The sequence below is a fragment of the Capra hircus genome, chromosome 13 (genome assembly GCF_001704415.2).
Source record: "Capra hircus breed San Clemente chromosome 13, ASM170441v1, whole genome shotgun sequence".
NCBI lineage: Eukaryota > Metazoa > Chordata > Mammalia > Artiodactyla > Bovidae > Capra > Capra hircus.
Window position 1 is genome coordinate 28,785,489 of NC_030820.1, and position 22,149 is coordinate 28,807,637.

General features: G+C 40.2%; 1 protein-coding gene across 1 annotated transcript; it reads right to left on the reverse strand.

The window, feature by feature from the left end:
• Nucleotides 2,754–22,044, reverse strand: CDNF (cerebral dopamine neurotrophic factor). The gene is made up of 4 exons (XM_018057133.1): nucleotides 21,860–22,044; nucleotides 9,623–9,750; nucleotides 8,396–8,537; nucleotides 2,754–3,364 (listed from the first exon to the last, which is right to left on the reverse strand). The coding sequence occupies exons 1-4, from the start codon at nucleotides 21,972–21,974 to the stop codon at nucleotides 3,186–3,188; spliced, it is 564 nt and encodes a 187-aa protein (XP_017912622.1). The 5' UTR covers nucleotides 21,975–22,044; the 3' UTR covers nucleotides 2,754–3,185.

A 22,149-nucleotide genomic window follows, 5' to 3' on the forward strand; every position in this document is an offset into this window, starting at 1 on the left:
TTTGCTGGCATATTGAGTGCAGCACTTTCACAGCATCATCTTTCAGGATTCGAAACAGCTCAACTGGAATTCCATCACCTCCACTAGCTTTGTTTGTAGTGATGCTTCCTAAGACCCACTTGACTTCATATTCCAGGATGTCTGGCTCTAGGTGAGTGATCACACCATCGGGATTATCTGGGTCATGAAGATCTTTTTTGTACAGTTCTTCTGTGTATTCTTGCCACCTCTTCTTAATATCTTCTGCTTCTGTTAGGTCCCTACCATTTCTGTCCCTTATCGAGCCCATCTTTGCATGAAATGTTCCCTTGGTATGTCTAATTTTCTTGAAGAAATCTCTAGTGTTTCCCATTCTATTGTGACTCAGTTGTACATAAATATATATATATATTCTTTTCCATATTATTTTCCATTACTGTTTGTCACAAGATATTGAATATAGTTTCTTGTGCTATACAGTAGGACCTTATTTATCCATTCTATATATAATACTTTGCATCTGCTAATCCCAAACTCCCATTCCTTCCTTCACCAACCTCCTTCCCCCTTGGCAACCACAAGTCTGCCTACTATGTCTGTGAGTCTATTTCTGTTTTTTGGATAAGTTCATTTGTGTCATATTTTAGAGTCAACGTATAAGCAATATCATATGATACCTATTCTTTCTCTTTCTGACTTACATTACTGAGTATCATAATCTCTAGGTCCATCCATGTTGCTTTACCTGGTATTACTTCTTTCTTTTTTATGGCTAATAATGATAACTACTAGTTCTTTGTATCTGTGAGTCTGCTTCTTTTTTGTTATATTCACTAGTTGTTTTTTTAATTTCTTAGATTACACATACAAGTGACAGCATACAGTATTTGTCTTTCTCTGACATTTTCACTGAGCATAATACCCATGTGGTTACTAATGGCAAAAAATGTCATTCTTTTTTAGGGCTGAATGCTATTCAGCCCATTGTATATACATACCAGACTTCTTTATTCAGTCATCTGTCAGTTGACATTTGGGTTGTCTCCACGTCTTGGCTTTTGCAAGTGGTGCTACTATGAACACACGAGTACATGTATCTTTTCAAATTATAGTTTTGTCTGGATATATGCCCAGGAGAGGGATTGCTGGATCATTTGGCAACTTTAAGCAAATGCAATTCCTAAACAAATAAGATGTTTTGAATCAATTGACTTTAATTAATTTTCAAATAATTTTTCTATAGCAGTATTTTTAGGCGTAATCTACATACAATAAAATGCCCACATCTTAATTATACTGCTGGATGAACTGGACAGTCATCTTCACCCATGTAACCATCACCCTGATCAAGATATAGGACATTTCCATACCCCAGAACATTCCATTTAACTGCCCTGCAGTCGTTTCCCTCTTCCACCTGCCACACAGAGCCAGCTGCATCTACAATGGGTACTATATTCTTATGTGACCAGAAAATGGAACCAAAGATGATTTTACAATTTAAATCTAAAAAAATAGCACTAAGACCCATAAAGCTCCCTGTTGCCTGCAGCTGGTCTTAATAAGCTTCTATCCTCTATCAAAAGCTTGTCTAGAGACTTTCCGGGTGGTCCAGTAGTTAAGAATCCATGTTCGAATGCAGGGGATAAGGGATTGATCCCTGGTCAGGGAACTAAGATCCCACATGACTCTGGGCAACTAAGCCTGCATGCTACAACTAGAGAGCTTGCACACCTCAATGAAGACCCAGCACAGCCAAAATAAATAAGTTTTTCTAATATGTGATAGGAAGAAAGGCAAATGACCTTGAGCTTAGCTCAATTAACAGTGTGAGTGTAGATGTATGTGTGTGTGTGTGTCATGTTCAACTCTTTGTGACCCCATGGACTATAGCCCTCCAGGCTCCTCTGTCCATGGGGTTCTCCAAGCAAGAATACTGTCCATGGGATTCTCCAGGCAAGACTACTAGAGTGGTTTGCCATCTCCTACTTCAGGGGATCTTCCCAACCCGAGGATCAAACCTGTGTCTTCTGTGTCTCCTGTATTGGCAGGTGGATTCTTTATCACTGAGTCACCTGGGAAGCCCCAGATGGTAAAGTAATTTACAGCTAAATACAAAGTTTACTTTTTAAAAAACTTCTGATTTCACCAGGTCATCATTTGAGTTGAAGTTGGGAATTAGGTAAGCTAAACATCTTTTCTTTTGTCCTAATCCAACATTTTTTTTTAATTGGAGTATGGTTGCTTTGCAATGTTGTGTTAGTTTCAGGTATTACAGCAAAGTCAATTAGTTATACACATACATACATCCACTTTTTAAAAAATTCTTTTCTCATATAGCCCATTATAGAGCAATTGAGTAGAGTTCCCTGTGCTACACAGCATGTTCTTCTTAGTTACCTATTTTATATATAGGAGTGTGTTTCAATTCTAATCTCCCAGTTTATCCTTTCTTCATCCCCCCACCCTTAGTAACTAACCATAAGACTGTTTTCTACATCTGTGACTCTGTTTTGTAGATAAGTTCATTTGTGCCCCTTTTTTTATAATCCACATATAAGCAATATATAAATGTCATATAATATTGCTTATATGTGTAATACTAAAAAAAAAGGGGGGGGACCTGGAAAATTTCAGGACTGTATAGTCCATGGGGTCGCCAAGAGTCAGACACGACTGAGGGACTTCACTTTCACCTTTCACTTTTGTACACTGGAGAAGGAAATGGCAACCCACTCCAGTGTTCTTGCCTGGAGAATCCCAGGGACAGAGAGGCCTAGTCGACTGCCATCTATAGGTTCGCACAGAGTTGGACACGACTGAAGCGACTTAGCAGCAGCAGCAGCAGCATACAGAAAGCTTCTGAGTACTCTCTTCCTACTTAGAATCAATTTACTCCACTGATTTTTCAGTGGTTCCCTTTTCCCAGTTTAAGGAGATAGGCAATGGTAATTGACATATAAGAAAATTTTCTTATAATTATGAGAAAGGCACTTGTAGGTTTTGGTACACTGCAGATTTAAGAAACAACTAATACTAACAGTTCCACTTATAAACTCAGGTAACCAATTCTGAAGTGTCATATCCAAACAAAAAGTCTGAGACCACATATATTGAAATTCCTCGTTCCTCTCAACCAATGCATCCATATCCTAGAGAGGCATTTTGTCTCTAATTACAGCCAATGGTGCGCTGGCTTCCAGGAGTCAGAGCTCTGTTTGGGGGTGCGTCGCTGCATACTTGGGTGCCAGTTCTTTGATGAGATTCACGTAGTCGGTTTTTTCTGCACAGGCCCGGCACTCTTCTCCCCAGCCATGCAGTATCTGCTTCAGCTCTGCTACTCTCAACTTGGACAGGTCCACTGATGCCAAGTCCAGTTTCTTTTCTTCATGACAAAAAGGAAAGGGATACATTAAAAAAAAAAAAAAACTAAGAAAAGCAAATGGTGTTACTTACCTTGGTATTGTCTACCCTGTGATCCAAAGTGGGGAAGAATTCCAAGGTCTATGGAAACCAAGACATACCTAAGAAAAATGTATCATATATAAAGCTATTTTAGGATAACTCATGATCTATCAGATTTCCTCTCCATGGAACCATACTTGTTGCAAAACGGGGACCTATGCAGTGTTCCTAAAACAAATAGCACCACATCCTAATTGCTACTTTTAAGGCAAAAAGAAGGGAATCAAGAGGCTAGTGCCTTGGGATGGCCTTGTGTGTGGCCAACTGAAAGCATGGATTGTAATTTACTAGAAAGTATGGTTCACTTTCTCTTTTAGTTTTTTTTTTTCTTAATGTGGACCATTTTTAAAGTCATTATTGAATTTGTTAAAATATTGCTTGTTTCATGGTTTTTTTTTGGCTATGAGGCATGTGGTATCTTAGCTCCCCAACCAAGGACTGAACTTGTACCCTCTGCATTGGAAAGCGAAATCTTAATCACTAGGCTGCCAGGGAAATCCCATGGTTCAGTTTTTATAGAAAGATATGTCTGAGGTAAAACGGGTGAGCATATATATCACAAAGCACTAATACAAATTAGTTTTTAATACAAATTTAAAGAATTTAAATACAATTTTAAAATACAAATTTAAAGAATATAAATACAATATAAAGAATTTAAGCTAGTTTTAAAATACAAATTTAAAGAAACACAAACACATGAATGAAATTAGGAGCATTCTCACCAATCCTTAGCTATTCTGGATCTCAGCTTAAACTCACCTGATTTCCGCTCCCCTACTGAGATCACCAAGCCACACAGAGTTGATTTACAGTCCTTTGGGGTATACCAACTTCTCTAATGCTGGTGCTTCTGTACCAGCCAATCTGGTTCCTAACATTCTTGCCAATAGTATCTGTCACCAGCATCTAACTCCTCTAGCAAGACTACTGTTTCCCTATTTACAGATTATCTTCAGAGGATGTCAAGAACTCAGCTACTGCTCTATTGCCAAGCCCAAAAATAGAAAAAAAAATTAAGCTCATCTATAATATACTCATGACTATGATTTCTGTATCAGAAAGGGGCAGTTTTTCTCTTTCAAAGCAAAGTGTCCTCCCCACCTGCCCAGCCACTAGGTGGATGCTTGCTCATAGCTGCAGCATTTCGGTTGACTTATTCAACTATTAGTTCTGGGACTTCTCCGGCTGCCCAGTGGTTGAGACTACACACTTAGCTCCCCAACCAAGGATTGAACTTGTACCCTCTGCATTGGAAAGTGAAATCTTAATCACTGCAAGAGGCGTAGATTTGATCCTGGGTCAGGGAACTAAGATCCCACATGCTGCATGGTGTAGCTAAAATATTTTTTTAAAAATTAGTGGCATCCTAGGACTTTTTTGGTTTGACATCTTCTGAAGCACTTCTTTTTGACACCTACATGAAAGAACATGGCATTTAAAAGCCTTTTAATAACCTAACATAGCTGTCAGGTGACTTATCAAAATTTTCCAATAAGTGTATCCTAATTTAAAAGTTGAATTTTAGACTTAGGAAAAAACTTAATCAAGGCGGTCAAAAATCTGTACACAGAAAATGACAAGACTTGGATGATAGAAATTGAAGAAGACACAAACAAATGGAAAGAGATCCCATATTTATGGTTTGGAAGATTTCAGAATGTCCATACTGGACTTCCCTGGTGGTACAATGGATAAGAATCCACCTGCCAATGCAGGGGACACAGTTTCAATCCAGGAAGATTCAACAGGCCACAGAACAGCTGAGTCCGTGGGCCACAACTATTCAGCCTCTGCTCCAGAGCACAAGTGCAACTACCAAGCCTGTGCACTGCGATTACTGAAGTCCACATGCCTGGAGCCTGTGTTCTGCGACAGGAGGAGCTCAGCATTTGAGTATGGCATGCTTAATCATGTCTGACTCTTTGTGACCCCATAGGCTAGCCCACCAGGCTCCTCTGTCCATGGGATTTGCCAGGCAAGAATACTGGAGTGGGTTGCCATTTCTTACTCCAGGAGATCTTCCCCACCCAGGGACTGAACCAGGTTTCCTGCGTCTCCTTCATTGGCAGTTGGATTCTTTACCACTGCGCCACCTGGGAAGCCCTCTGCAACAAGAAAAGCCACCGCGATGGGAAGCCTGCACACTACAACTAGAGAAAAGTCCGAATAAAGCAGCAAGACCCACAGCACAGCCCAAAATCAATAACATGAAGTTTTTTTTTTTAACTAAATGTCTATACTATCCAAAGCTATCTATAAAACCAATGTAATCCCTACTAAAATGCCAGTGGCACTTTTGCAGACATAGGAAAAAAAAAAGTCCTAAAATTTGTATGGAATCACAAAGGACCCCGAACAGTCAAAGCAGTCCTGAGAAAGAACAAAATGGTGAAGACAGTTAATAATGCTGTATTGTATATTTGAAAGTTGCTAAGAGAGTAGAGCTTAAATAGTCTCATCACAAAAAGGAAGGGTAATTAGATGATATAATGGAGCTGTTTTCTAACCATCACAATTGGTAATTACATGATAATGATGGAGATATTAGCTAACATGGTAATCATATTATACTATATAAGTTTATCAAATCAACATATTTTATACCTTAAACTTACACACTTTTATATGTTAATTATATCTCAGTAAAGCTGGAAATAAATCAAAGTTGTATATAGAGCCTTTTTTATTTGGAGGCTCATTACACTCTGTGCTGCATAAAATTCTTCCATTCGTGTGTGTGTATGTATTTTGAATTTAAACTTCTTATTTTAATTGGTGTGTAGCCCATTAACAATATTGTGATAGTGTCAGGTGCATAGGAGAGGGACTCTGCCATACATATACATGTATTCATTCTTCCCCAAATTCCCCTCCCATCCAGGCTGCCACATGACGTTGAGCAGAGTTCCCTGTGCTATACAGTGGGTCCCTGTTGGTTATCCATTTTAAATATAGCAGTGTGTAAATCTCAATAACAACCTCCCTAACTATCTTTTTCCACCACCCTTCCTCCTCTGGTAACCATAAATTCAAGAATCTTTACAATTTTTAATAATGATTCCTATTCTTTTAAAAAACAGAGAAAGCATCCTCTCAGGTTCAAAACCAAATAACACCTTCCTGATTGAAAACATATTCCAAATCTACACTTACCTTGTTTTTTAATTTCATGGTTGATATGACAGAATAATACCTTTTAAGAGTAGAACCTTTTATAGCCCAGATTTTAGTATTCCACAGCTCAAAGGCCCTTGTTCAATATCAAATTTTTCACCAAAAGGAAGCTGGGAAAAATTTAGAGCTAGTGGTCTATTCAAGATAAATAGTGGAAGGAGAAAATTACTTTCTTTTAGGTGCTGGTAGTTTCTTCAGGTTATTCTGGAGAGCTTATCATTTGATATCAATTTAAAAAGAAAATTCTCTATGGCACCCTAAAGCTACAGGGGAAAGGTTGATACCAAAAGTAAATCCAGTCCATGGCTCCCCAGGGGCCTCTAGTGGCCAGCATCGCTGAAACATTAGTTAAGTATTCATTCCTTCTCAATACTATCTGATGAATTTTTCTATTATTCAAGGAGCCCAGTAAGATACCTTGCTCATAGTAGAAATTATTCCAAAGAAATATGCTAAACAAAAGAATCAGTACAGTTTTGTCCCTTTGGGGACTGTTTTTTCTACGGACTCAGTGATTCCTCCTTCTACTTCATTACTTGGAAGCTAAGAAAAAGATGCTAGTCCATCACCACCACCCTGGAAGTTAGGGCTTGCCCTTGCCCAGCTGAGAAACAGGTTGTCTTTGATATCTTCCAGACATTAAACCTTTTTAAAGCCAGATGTGTAGCTATGGTGCACAGGCATATTACACAGCTATGTTGGAAAATAAGACTAAAGTATTAATGATTCAGAGTTGGGTGCTAATTACTTAGGTAGTTTAAAATACTACGCCACGTATGCAATGCGAAAACAATGACATAAACAAAAGAAATGGACTTCTCCTGGTGGAACTGGAGGGGTTAAAGGATGGGCTAAAGGCGGAATTCCCCAGCCTTCTATAAGTCCTATCCATCTACCCCAAAGGCTGGCCCAGATACAAATTATCTGTATGAGAATAGATATATGTATGTAAAATTTATAAGGCCAAGGATAACGTTTTAAATAGGACACCTTCCTTTTCTGGCTGTTTATTTTCGGCACTCTTGATAAGTCTATTTCATCAGCCAAAATCTGATTTAATGTGATTAACCTATTTCCTAAAAGTTAAACCTGGCAGAGTGATAGACTTAGGAAGAATGTTAGAGCCCCATTTAAAAGTTCAGGGTCCTTACGTTACCTTTGAGTAGATGCACCTTTGGTCTTGATAGGTTCGTAAATTCGCTCAGGCTCTTTGTGACCCCATGGACTGTAGCCCACCAGGTTCCTCCATCCATGGAATTTTCTGGGCAAGAGTACTGGAGTGGGTTGCCATTTCCTTCTCCAGGGCTTAATAGGTTACCAAGAGCTAATTCACCATGAATAGCTGCTCCCTTGAATTTTTTTTTTTAATTGGCCATACCACATGGCATGTGGGATCTTAGTTTCCTGATCAGGGATTCAACCCATGCCCCCTGCATTGAAAGGGCAGAGTTTTAACCATTGGACCACCAGGGAAGCCCCTCTCTTGATATTTTGAACTTTTCCTGGACATATGTAGTTGAAAATGTCTTGGTAATTTAAGAGTTTAAATTTTGCCATTTGGGTGGGCAGTTTCACCTAATGCTGATTGTGCCAGAATTCATTTTTCTTTCCTGAAAGAAGCTCAGACAACACAGGACACCATCCAGTAGCCCAGCATCCTATTAGCAAGTGTAGAATTCCTTTCCTTCTAACACTGTTTAGAAACCTGGCCCCATGCTTAGGGAACTGGCAATACACTGGACATTTGGGGGAAAAACATTAAACTCCATTATACCATATTTCAGCTCACAGATCTGACTGTCCATCTTCTTCAGCTTCTCACAAATCTTCGCTGCAGGCATGTGCACACTCATCGGGCGAGTGACCTCACTTAGGATCTTAGTAGCGGCATCTTTTGTTGCTCCTAGATAGTAGCACTGAAGGGGAACAAAGAGAATTCAGGGTCCCAGACACTGGAAAAAGCAAGCAGTATAATTTCCAGAACTGAGAAAGAGGTTAACCCAGTTTTCATGGGCCAGGCCTTAAATTTAACCCCTACTCACTAAGACATGAGAAAACAATGACTCCATTCCCATGATCAGCCTAATTTGAAGAGCCCTGAAATTCACATTAAACTTAAAGACCAATGATGAGAGATAACAGTTGCTAAATGTTTTGTCTGTATCAGATGCTGGTCTCAGGGCTTTAAAGGTATTGATGTATTTATTTCTCATAACAAGGCTGTGACATTAGTACTAGAACTTTCCCTATTTCACACCCAAGCCAACTGGAGGTCACCCAACCGGCAAGTAGAAGAGACTGAATCAATTCAAAAATCTAGCCTTCTGGCTCTGGGGTCCATGCCCTGTTCCATCCTGTTGTACTGCCTTTCAAGCTACCTGAAAAGCATTTGACATTTAAAAATATAAACCTTAATGGTGCAGACAATGCTGAGATTTTTATAGTGTGTCAGTGGTGAGCAGTTAACAAAGCAAATTTAACTGACAAATACAATACAACAATTTTAGGCAAAGCAAATTGGCCCAAGATTGTCTGTAGTGCTATAAAGACAGTATATTGGAACAAGTCATTTGTGTTTACCCAGGAAACACCATTTCAAGATAACAAAAATACTTCATTAATTATGCATAAATAATGATGTAAAAATATTTTGATAGGTTTCACTAATTGTCTTGATTAGAAATGTAAAATCTACCCATACTTAACTCAGGACAGTAAATAAGTTCTCATTAGGAATTCAACTGTATAGTAAATAATTTCATTTAAGAAATCATGGAATTGGTTGCCTATGTTTTTTCCAAAAAGTCAGATGAAACCAGACATATTGTAGGTGAAAATACATTGACTCCATTTTCCTGAAAGATCAATTTTTGCTGGCCTTCTACAGGGAACATGCTTGGGGCAAGCATCCAAACAGGAGAACATTAAACTCAAGATAAGAAATGAAACAGCAGTTTTCTCCCAGAACAGGAGGGAAATAAAAGGTGAAAATTTACCATACCAGGCGGTTTTCTTTTCCTTTGACATCCAAGCAAAAGTTGATTAATTCCTTTTCTATGGTGTCCAGGGAAAAGTTGACTCCTCTGGCTATCAAGGAGTTGTAGAATCGACTCAAGAATTCTTGACATACTATAAGGAACAAAGAATTTATGTATTTGTGTATTTACGTACAATGTCACCACTACCACACCTATGTACATGTCCCTCCCACCAAATAAAAAAGTATGATTCAACGCATCGTGACAACAAATTCATATTATAAGTAAGAATGGTTTGGGGTCTGTACCTATTCGCTTAGTATTGGGCCTTGAATAACATAAGCTTATTGAATCAATCCAGTCTGTGAAACCAAGTTCCACTCTCAAATATGAGAATTTCCCACCTAATATGAGAATGTCACTAACCCTATAGGAACATATAGCCAGCCTCCTCTGGGACATGATGCTAGGGACAGCTTTGGTAAAGCACAGAGAAGAACCAGAGTATGCGTCTTGAATGAAGATCCTTGGTAGTCGGCATCTGTGTCTTTGTTCCAGTTTGAAACCCTATTTAAACAATCATATTCAGTCCCAGGGTCCAAAGTCAATGAAGAGATGATGATCAGAAGAGGCACAGGCAATAAGAACAACCCTAGTTACTGGCTGTTGGCACCATTCTGAGTACTTTGTGTGGATGAACTCATTCCAGTCTCAGAACAGAGCTCTGATGTAGATACATTTCTATCCCTATTTTGCAGATGAAGAGGCTGAGTCAGAGAGAGGCCAGTGAACTTGCCCAGTAAATGGTGGAGGCAATTTGATCCCAGGAGGTCTCACTCTGGTCCACAGCCTCATCCACTAGGTTACTTTGCAACAGGAGGAGCTGCTTTCCCATGTGGCTGGCTCAAAGGGGCAGGTGTGTGGTCCAAGCAAGCTGAGAGGGAGATGGAGACCAGAGCTTATGATGGAACAAAGCAGCCCTAATATTAGAAAGAGAATTCTAGGGGAATATCATAAGGAAGAGCAGCAAATTCTACGGTTGTTATTTAGTCACTCAGTCGTGTCCAACTCTTTGCAACCCTATGAGCTGTAGCCCACCAGGCTCCTCTTTCCATGGGATTTCCCAGGCAAGAATACTGGAGTCGGTTGCCATTACCTTCTCTAAGGGATCTTCCCAACCCAGCGATCAAACCCGTGTCTCCTGCGTCTCTTGCATTGCAGGCAGATGCTTTATTGTTGAGCCATCAGGGCTCATTAAAAATTCCAAAAGTTTTTGTCAAATCAGATTTGATGAACTGATCCAAAAATACATATGAAAAAAAACAAGAGCAAATGAAAGCCAAGAAATTTCTGAAGAAGGAACTTGGGGAGCAGATCTTACTGATATCAAGACATTCTAAAGCTATATCATTTAAAACATGGTGGGACTGGCGCAGAAAAAAAAAGCTGCTGGAACAAAAGTGAGACTAGAAACAAATTCAGAAATCTAGAGGAGCTTGGTATAGGATGGAAGCAATGTTAAAAATCAGTGGGGGAAAAAATGCACAAGTCAATAAATGATACTCGGACCATATACCTTGGGAAAAGTTCAACTTAGATCCTTATCGGAAACTACACAAATGTGAATCCCAGGAGAATAAAGACATAAGAGAAAAGCCACTAAACAAGTTTTAGAGGAAAGCATCTTTTTCAGGATAAGGAAGAATTTCTTAAAGAAGATACCAAACCAGAGACTGTACATTTAATTACATCAAAATTAACCACTTTTGTAAATGCAAAATAAATCATAAGCAAATGATAAGACAAGCCACAAACTGGAGGAAGGTATTTACAACTTATATAACTGACAAAGGATTAATATTCCAAACACATTTTTGCTGTGGTCATACCCTTAGGTCCAGTCATTACCAGTGACTGTAACTTCTCTGTATTCTCAGTGGAAATATTTCGTTGTCCAATCTTCACCTCCCATCTTCCCAGCTCACATCCTCTAACATCCCAGCACTAATGATTCTCTGACCCCGCCAGGTCACATTGATTCTGCTACCTCTCTACCATGCTTCCTCACCCAGCTTACATTCTGTTGTTCAACATTATAATCACTCCTTTTCACGCAAATTCAACTCCCTTGTATCGCTCTCCTTTGTTGGACTCACCCAGCAAAATCTTAACGCTGGTTGAAACCTCTTTCCACCCACTTGACACCTACACTCACTTAACATGGCAGGAGGAAACTGCACCACCAGGCTCACTGGTCTCGCTGTTAATTCATGACTGCTGATTTCAATGAGCCCCCAGTGCTTCCAACAATCCCACTACTTGGACCTCACCCACACTCTATCCCACTCCCAAAAGGATGACTACACAGCAGCTCTCTAGCAAGCCTTGCCTAACACCTCCACCCCACCATCATGGTTGATCCTGCTTCCCATTTCTTCGAGGGGCAAAAAAAGAGCAACAAAAGAGAACTCTCATTTGCCTCTGTCACCGCCTCTACTACACAACAGAGTCTACTTTAATTCTATGAATGAAGTGTGACAACTCTTCCACCTGCTAAGTAGATCCTATCAGCTCCCTGCTCCTGCACCTCTGCCCTCTCTCCTGTATTGTTCCCATGAACATGCTGTTAATTCTCACATCTTAAAAGCAACAAAATCTCCCTCAATACCCCTCCCCAACAACAAACACCATCCCATTTCTCCACTCCTCTTTAAGAAAATCACTCTAAAATAAATTTTATACTTGTTTCCAAGTCTCTCCTATTTTTAGTTTTAAATATTTATTATAGGTTTTTCTGTAGAAAAGAAAGATTTAGTTCTTTTGCCTAAACCCATCTCCTGTAAAAAGCGTTTGGTTGGATATTTTTATGTAGCCTTAAAATCTTTGTAAGGACAGGGAAGCCTGCATGCTGCAGTTCATGGGTTTGAAAAAAGTCAGACACCACTTAGCAATTGAACAACAGCAACAGTATTTGTCTCCTAACTTGAGTATTTACAACTTAGTACTTAAAAAATATAATAATGCCACCTGCAGGAAAAGAGCTACAACTTTTTTTAAGATAATGATAAAGTTTAAAATCAGGTTAGTGAAATTATTAAACTACCCATAAACTAGAAACATTGTTTCCAGCAGTTCCATCCACACCTTCTAGAACTGAAGTTGGTCCCACATTATCTGCTCCACTTGATTTTGGATGGTAAAAAAGACACCATATTAGTCTTGCTGGTGTCAGGACCAGGGGGAATTGCTACCTAGGAATAAGATACATGTTATAATGCGTTGAGACTTTAAGAATAACCAAAAAAAAAAAAAAAAAGAATAACCAGAAGTTCTTGAATAAATGTAGGCTAAACTTCGTCATTCCAATTTTATTTTTACTGTTGCCTTAAATAAATTAGTTCCCAACTCCATACTCAGAGGCAATTTAGAAGTGACTCAGTGCTTGGGCTCTGAAGCCAAACTTTCTGGGTCCAAATCCTGGCTTTACTATTTAATATTTATTGGCTGTGACCTCAGGCCTTTCAACATTGAATCATCTGACAGTCTAATTGCCATTCCTTTGAAGTTTTATCAGTCTTCTTTTTCTGTGCTTAAGATTTCCTTTTGTGTTTTTCGGTTTCCTTCTTATGTGGTTAGATGTGGAGTTATTTTTATTTATACTGTTTGGAATATGCTGGACTTCAAAATCTGTGGATGGGTGATTTTCATCAGTTTGGAAAAAAGAGTTACCATCTCTTTTGCTCCATCCATACCTCTCTCTTCTCCTTCTGGAAGTCCAGTTAACATACGTGGGAATTTTTCTCTTGATCCACATTGTACCTTTATCTCTGTTTTGTATTTTTATTCTTGGAATCACTCAGTGATTCCTTCTTGACAGTTTCTTCAGTCTTCAACTCTCTAAGTCTTTTTCTCAGCTCTGTCTAACCCACTATTAATCCCGCTTATTTCTTAATTTATTTTTATTTGTCTGGCTGTGCCGGGTCTTTGCTACTGCGAGTGGGTGTTCTCTAGTTTCAGTGCACAGGCTTCTCATTGCAGTGGTTTCTCTTATTGCAGAGCATGGGCTCTAGGTACCCAGGCCTCAGTAGTCGCACTCATGGGCTTAGTAGTTGTGGCACACGGGCTCAGTTGCTCTGAGGCATGTGGAATCTTTCCAAACCAGGGGATCAAACCCATGTCCCCTGCTTTGGCAAGCGGACTCTCCAGTACTGAACCACCAGGGAAGTCCTAATCCTACTAATTTCTGTTTGTGCATGCTTGTTTGGCTCTTTGCCACATATGTTGGAAATATTTTTAATAGTCTCCTGCCGTTTATTCATAGTTTCAATCCCTTCATTTCTTTACATATAATAAACATATTTTATATTCTGTGCCTGATGATTCTAATCCCTGAAGCCTTTCCAGGTATGCTGCCTCTGTCTCTTGTCTCAACTGGCTGCCACTTAGGATGCTCTTCTTCCCATGTGTTTGTGACTTATCCAATCATGAGCTTTCTTTCTGAGAACTTTGTTGGAATTATTAGAATTTTGTGGGACTGGGTTGAAGGTAGATTCCTATCAGTGAGATTAATATTTGCTCATACCTTCTTGAAACCCCTTTAAACTAAATTCTCAGTTTGAGATGTTTTGGATCACCCAGGTTGGCTGTACATATTTGGACTTCAATGCATATGTGTGGTAGCTTGTGACTATGAATGATTAGGAGGTATTTTTTGTTTTCCCTTTTATTCAGTAAAAAACTTCAAGTATTACAATTCCCTTTAGTCTCTAGAGATGGTGGTAGAGTTGTGGTTATTTCCAGGTCACCTTTTATAATGAAGGTCTAGCTCTCTAGGGTTTCAAACTAATTGGAGGGGATCCAGTTATTATGTGCCTTACTTGAGAAGGTTCTGGACTATATCTTTATCCTTCTTTTTTATTGTATTCATTCTTTTTATTTTATAGCCATGAAAAATCTAACTTCCAATCACCTGGGTGGCAAATACTCTCAAGAAAAGTCCCAGCCTCAGGGACTTTGGTCCCCATTTTCACATTGTTTTCAGCCTCTGAGTATGCCTTCCTGGGCTTCCCTGGTGGCTTAGTGGTAAAGAGCTCACCTGTCAATGCAGGAGACATAGGTTCCATCCCCAGGTCGGGAAGATCTTCTGGAGAAGGACAGGGCAATCCATTCCAGTATTCTCGCCTGGGAAATACCATGGTCAGAGGAGCCTACCAGGCTACAGTCCATGGGGTTGCAAAACAGTCAGACACGACTTAGCAACTAAACCACAAACAACAAGGCCTTCCTAACTTACACTTCATATTTTTCATTTTATCCAGTGTTTTTAGTTGTTTTCAGCTGAAGGACTGGAAATGTCCATTTTTAGAACATGATTTTTATGCTATTTAATAAAAACAGAACACTAAATATAATAGCCATGTTGTGGTTTTAACAAACATTTATTGAGCAATTAGTAAGTGCCTGACAGTATTCTACAGGCTGTTGGAAAAACAAAGTTCCTACTCTCAAGGATTACATTCTAGTGAATAAATAAAAATCTCTGTGGCTATGAAAGAACATCAACTTGGTACGGAGGATAGAGGGTGACAGGGTAATAGTATTATTCTAAATGGGGCGGTCAGGGAAGGTCTCTCAGATAGAGTTGTGTTTGAGCAGAAAACCTAAGGAAATGGGAAAACAGATTAAGTGGACTGCTGGGGAGAAACTCTCCAGGCAGAGGGAAGAATAGGGCAGGCGTGTGCTTGGCAGCACCAGGAACAGTCAGGGAGCCAATACTGGGGAAGTAGAGTGATGAAGAGGGAGGGTAGTAGAAAATGAGGTCAAATAAACAGCAGCATGTCAGGTCACCTAGGGCCTTGGGGCCATGGTAGGGACTCTGGATCCTGCTTTGACAAGGGATGCCATTATAGGTGTTGAGAGGAGTGTAGTGGTCTGACATGACTTTTAAATTATGCCTCTGGAGGTTCTTCAGAGAATACTCTGCAGGGGGCCAAGAAGGAAAGGAGGCAGAACAGTTTGGAGGTTCTTAGAATAGCTGCCTATCTTGGACCAGGGTGGGAGCCTTAGAGGTGATGAGATGCTGGATATATTTTGAAGGCAAAGCCAAAAGAATTTACTAATGGATTAGATGTGGCATGAGAGAGTCACAGAGGTGTGGGCAGAGACAGAAGTCAAGAATGACTTCAAGGATTTTGGCTTGAGATACTGTAAGAGTGGAGTTTACCATTTGCTAAACTGGGAAGCTCAGCAGGAATTCAGTCTTTTTTTTAAATGTATTTTTATTTATTTGACTGCACTGGGGCTTAGTTGCAGCATGTGGGATCTAGTTCCCCGACCAGGGATCAAACCTAGGCCTCCTGCATGGGGAACGCAGAGTCTTAGCCACTGGACCCACCAGGGAAGTCCCAGGAATTAAGTCTAGACATACTTCAGTGAAGTTTGAGATACTTCTAGACAACTGTGACATTAATGTTACATGCATCCACTTGGAGAGTGTTTTTGAATGAGATTAACATTTAGATCCATGAACTCTAGGTAAACGGATTGCCCTCCATGATGTGGATAAGCCTCTTCCAATCAGCTGAAGGCCTAAATAGAACAAAATTGATTGCCCTTCCCAAACATGAGGGATTTCTCCAGTAGACTGCCTTATGCACTATCAACTCTCCTGGGCCCCCAGCCTGTTGGCCCATAATACATACTTTAGATATCTCAGTCTCCATAATCAGGAGAGCCATTCCTTATAATAAATCTATCTGTATGTATGTATCTATCTATCTTCTTGGTCTGTTTCTCTAAAGAACGCTAATACACTATTTGACACCGCAAACAGTAAGGAGCAGCTAGGTATGTACATCTGGAGTTATATGATTATATTCTTGGCAGCCAAAGATGGAGAAGTTCCATACAGTCAGCAAAAACAAGATTGGGAGCTGACTGTGGCTCAGATCATGAACTCCTTATTGCCAAATTCAGACTTAAATTGAAGAAAGTAGGGAGAAGTACTAGACCATTCAGGTATGACCTAAATCAAATCCCTTACGACTGTACAGTGGAAGTGACAAATAGATTCAAGGGATTAGATCTGATAGACTGCCTGAAGAACTATGGATGGAGGTTCGTGACACTGTACAGGAGGCAGTGATGCAAGACCATTCCAAAGAAAAAGAAATGCAAAAAGGCAAAATGGTTTTCTGAAAAGGCAAAAAGCCCTTACAAATAGTTATGAAGAGAAGTGAAAAGCAAAGGAGAAAAGGAAAGATATACCCATTTGAATGCAGAGTTCCAAAGAAGAGCAAGGAGAGATAAGAAAGCCTTCCTCAGTGATCAGTGCAAAGAAATAGAGGAAAACAATAGAATAGGAAAGACTAGATATCTCTTCAAGAAAATTAGAGATACCAAGGGAAACTTCCATGCAAAGATGGGCACAATAAAGGACAGAAAGGATCATCGAAAAAGCAAGAGAGTTCCAGAAAAACATCTATTTCAGCTTTATTGACTATGCCAAAGCCTTTGACTGTGTGGATCACAACAAACTCTGGACAATTCTTAAAGAGATGGGAATACCAGACCACTTTACCAGCCTCCTGAGAAATCTGTAGGCATGTCAAGAAGCAACAGTTAGAACTGGACATGGAACAACAGACTGGTTCCAAATTGGGAAAGGAGTACGTCAAGGCTGTATATTGTCACCCTGCTTATTTAACTTATAAGCTGAGTACATCATGAGAAACACTTGACTGGATGAAGCACAAGCTGGAATGAAGATTGCCAGGAGAAATATCAATAACCTCAGATATGCAGATGACACCACCCTTATGGCAGAAAGCGAAGAACTAAAGAGCCTCTTGATGGAAGTGAAAGAGGAGAGTGAAAAAGTTGGCTTAAAACTCAACATTCAGAAAACTAAGATCATGGCATCTGGTCCCATTACTTCATGGCAAATAGATGGGCAAACAGTGGAAACAGTGACAGACTTTATTTTGGGGGGCTCCAAAATCACTGCAGATGGTGACTGCAGCCATGAAATTAAAAGATGCTCCTTGGAAGAAAAGTTATGACCAACATTGACAGCATATTAAAATGCAGAGACATTACTTTGCCAACAAAGATCTGGCTAGTCAAAGCTATGGTTTTTTCAGTAGGCATGTATGGATGTGAGAGTTGAACTATAAAGAAAGCTGAGCGCCAAAGAATTGATGCTTTTGAACTGTGGTGTTAGAGAAGACTCTTGAGAGTCCTTTGGATAGCAAGGAGATCCAACTGGTCAATCCTAAAGGAAATCAGTCTTGAATATTCATTGGAAGGACTGATGCTGAAGCTGAAACTGAAACTCCAATACTTTGGCCACCTGATGCAAAGAACTGAGTCACTGGAAAGACCCTGATGCTGGGAAAGATTGAAGGCAGCAGAAGGGGACGACAGAGGATGAGATGGTTGGATGGCATCACTGACTCAATGGATGTGAGTTTGAGTAAACTTCAGGAGTTGGTGATGGACAAGGAGGCCTGGAGTGCTGCAGTCCATGGGGTCACAAAGAGTTGGACACGACTGAGCGCCTGAACTGAACAAAATGGTGTTAAAGGATGAGACCACAGGATAGGGAGAGATCCCAGGTCTCAGTGTGATGTTAACTCCATTGTGTAGGAGTTGAAAAGATGTAAAGAACCAGAAGAGACTGAAATAAGAAGCCAAAGGATGAGAACAAAGAATGAGTGTGTCCCAGGAGACAGTGAAGAAAGTGTTAAAAGGGAGGGACTAACTGATCAGTTGTGTTGAATGTTACTGATACAATGTGGAAAACATGCATTTTGCTAAGTTTAACTAGCAAATAGACCAAGTATGCAAAGGAGATACCTGCTGTAGTGATCAATGCAGAAACCATCTTTAAAGCTTCCTGGTGACCTCTGATTCCCCTCTTCCTGCAAAAGAAACCCTGTGTTCTGATGCCTCAAAGCTCCTTCTCTATTCTCAAATACACCTTCAGATGATATCCACACTTCAACTGTTGCTCTGTCAATGTATTACCTAGATGATGGAAGTTGGGAATTCTAACTTACACTTTGAATGATACACTTTTGACTCACTAAAAGCTATATAACCTGTTATTGAAGCACTATATAATGCGTGTTCAACAGAATTGAACTATGCACCATTGTAGCTGCTGGAGATGATGTGGGAAGAGAAAAGGTCTTGACTGTCAAGGAAGGCACACATGGAGGAAGCCAAAATGATTTCTCAACACCATGAGACAGGTACTAGATGCAAAAGGGAGGCACCTCCCTGGAGGAAGTTGGAAGATCAGTAAAAGATACTATGTATGGGGATTACATGATCACCACACTAGGGGAAGGATGCAATTGTGGCAGCTGAAAATGGTGAAGGTTGGTAACAAGGCATTGGAGCCGGGCAGAAGAAAGGAGCAGAGTCAATCAGAAGGTAGAGTCAATAGCCCCAGTGTTTGATGGGTTTAGGGGATCAGGGAGAGAAGTCTAGTCTAGCGGAATAGTTATATACTGGTGTCATAGCATAACAGACTTGGGGGACTGAGAAGGAGAGGAGAAAGTAACTTTGCTTTGTGACTCTGTTGAGTTTGAAGTAGAAGATATCTAAATAGAGGTGTTCAGTTGTCAATTGGATGCAAGATCTGGGACTCCAGAAAGGAGATGGGGTCGGTATAAACATCTGGGATTAATCAGACTATGGGTAGGTCAATTCCAATTGCATAGAAGAGTGTGTAGACTGAGAAGAGAAGAGGGCAGAGGGCAAAATTCTGGAAAATTCTAATACTGAAGCCATGGCTAGAGAATTAGAAACTTACAGATACTGTCAAACAAATGACCACAGAGACAGGAAGCAAAAGCAGGGGTAAAGCAGTATCATAGCCATGAAGAGAAGAAATTTTAAGGACTTCCCTGGTGATCCAGTGGTTAAGACTCTACCATTCCACTGCAGGGGGTGCAGGTTCCATCCCTGGTAGAGGAACTAACATCCACATGCCACCTGGCATGGCCAAAAGGGAGAGAAGAAAATTTCTGAGAAAGTCAGGGGTGTCCCATGGCAAAGAGAAGTCACAGTAAGAATGGAAAAGATTCCTTGTGCTTACATGAAGAGAGTAATATCACTATAAATCAACTAACAAATTAGTTTAAGGATTCTGGCATGTATTTAACCAGATAACCATACTCCTTTTACTTATGCTATAGGGTTTGATTTATTAAAATTAGTCCCATAAGTGAATATATAATTATCAAAGTAAAAAAGAATTTTAATAGTCCCATAATACTATCCTTTAAATGAGATTCAGAAATATTTACTTTTTTTTTTCAATAAGCTTCACATGACCTACAACAATCAGAAACTTAAATATTCTCAGGACTCAGGCAGATAAAATGAATGGGTAAACCAATCCAAGCACCAATGGGCTGTCCTTTCTGAAAAGAGCAGCCACAGCTAATTCCCACTATATGGAATTAGACAGATGGGCTAGTCTTGACTGGTAACCTGGTTTTCAAGATAAGTCAGAATCTGAATTTTTAAATATGACATCTCCAAATTTCAAAATACAGCCAATTAATTTTGATGTTTTGTCAGTTTTTTTATTGATAAAAGAAATCAGTGGTGTCCCATGCCACAGAATAGTCATGATAAGAATGGAAATTTGCTCTACATTATGTATAGTATAGCATTTTAATCTTACGATGGGAAGTTAATTGGCTAATGATAAAGACTCATAAGCAGAAACAGACCCAGATCTAGATTTTTTTGTTTTGTTCTAAAACCAGCATTTCCTTCGCTATGATTCTACAGTGTTAACAAAGGGGAACACACACCCAGGTTAGTCAGACATGCAGGTTAATAATCACAATATGCTGTAATAAATTCAAGTTAGAAGCTTCAGATTTAATTAATCCATATGTTCTGGCTCTTCTGAAATGTTTGTAAGTAGAAACTCCGGAAACTAAACTGCTAATGATTAATCCAATCAATTGTTTATGCCTTATAAGTTCTGCTTTATATGTGTAGGACCAAGTTAAGTTATACAGGACCTTTAAACAAAATTACGATATTTAGCTGAGTAACTGCCTGTATCTAAAGTTTGATAATAACATCATGTAGGTATTTTAAATTTCTGGAGAAAAGCTTAATTATTGCAGGGCCCACAGAAAACTGGACTCCAATAGTGAAGACTTATTCACTTATATGGTACAGTCTGTAGTTACCCATTCATTCAACATGTATTGTGAGGTTATCATTTCCTGTTATGTGAGAATAGATTTTCAGGCTTAGGGCTAAGTGAAGGATATACATCTAAGGTAATTATTTCAATGAATTAAACACGAGGTAAGTGCTCCAATAGCCCAGGAGGAAGGGGCTTAAAGTCAAAGTAGCTCAGTCGTGTCCGACTCTGCGACCCCATAGACTATACAGTCCATGGAATTCTCCTGGCGAGAATACTGGAGTGGGTAGCCTTTCCCTTCTCCAGGGGATCTTCCCAATCCAGGGATCGAACCCAGGTCTCCCTGATTGCAGGCAGATTCTTTACCAGCTGAGCCACAAGGAAAACCCAGAGAGGGAGGAGCTAGCACAGCTGATTATCTTCTTTGATCTCGTTAACAGCCCTCTGAGATAGGATTATCACGTTGATTTTTCAAGAACCAGTTACAGTGCCAGTTGGAGCCAGAAGGCTGAGTGGGACATAGACCCATATATTCTAGCTGCAAGTCCACAGAGGAGATTCTGTGAACAGCAAAGGACTCATTCTGTATTCCTTTTTCTAACCAGTTAAAGTACTCCTTTGTAAAGCACCTTTTCCCTTTGAAGTCCTAACAAATGTTAATTCTGTCCTCTGATTTAAGCCATTTCACCTCAGTTACAGAGAGTTTGTCACGTTTTGTCTTTTTGGGAGTTACAAACTAATTTGAACTTAAAGACTTCTGTGCACTACAAGTGTTGCCGGTTAGGACAGCACGTGCCTCTGCAGCTAGACGTGTGTGCACAAAATTGAGCCCAAATCTAAACGCACCAGCTTTGACAGCGGCGGTTTAATAGAGCAAGACCAAGAACGCAGTCTGAAGGTGTCACTGGGCCCAGCTCGAACTTTTGCCTAGGCTTGGACGAAGGCGATCAGAAACCAGGGCCAGGGCCCGCATTCCTGAGTGCAATGTTATTAATAGCCAAGGCTGGGAGACGCCAAAGCTAACAACAGCTGCGCTGTGACCTGGTGACATCGCCATGCAAGCAGGTCTCACACCGCTCACCTTCACAGTCGGCGCCCGGGATTCCCCCGGCCTCCTGGCCCTGCGCCCGCCCCGGGTTAGAGACCCAAAGTCCGGCGCAAAAGGCCACCATTGCGGCTGCGCCGCCGCACCACATGCTGAGCCAGCAGTTTCAAACTCCTCGCCACCTACGAAAAGAACAGCCGCCCGGGTACCGCCCGTAGTACGCAGCAGCGCGGAGCCTGGGATACAATGAATCTACCCGAAGTTGCTAGGACAAATGACGCAACTCAACCGTGAGTTTCCATTGGCTCTCAGGAAAAAGGGGTGGG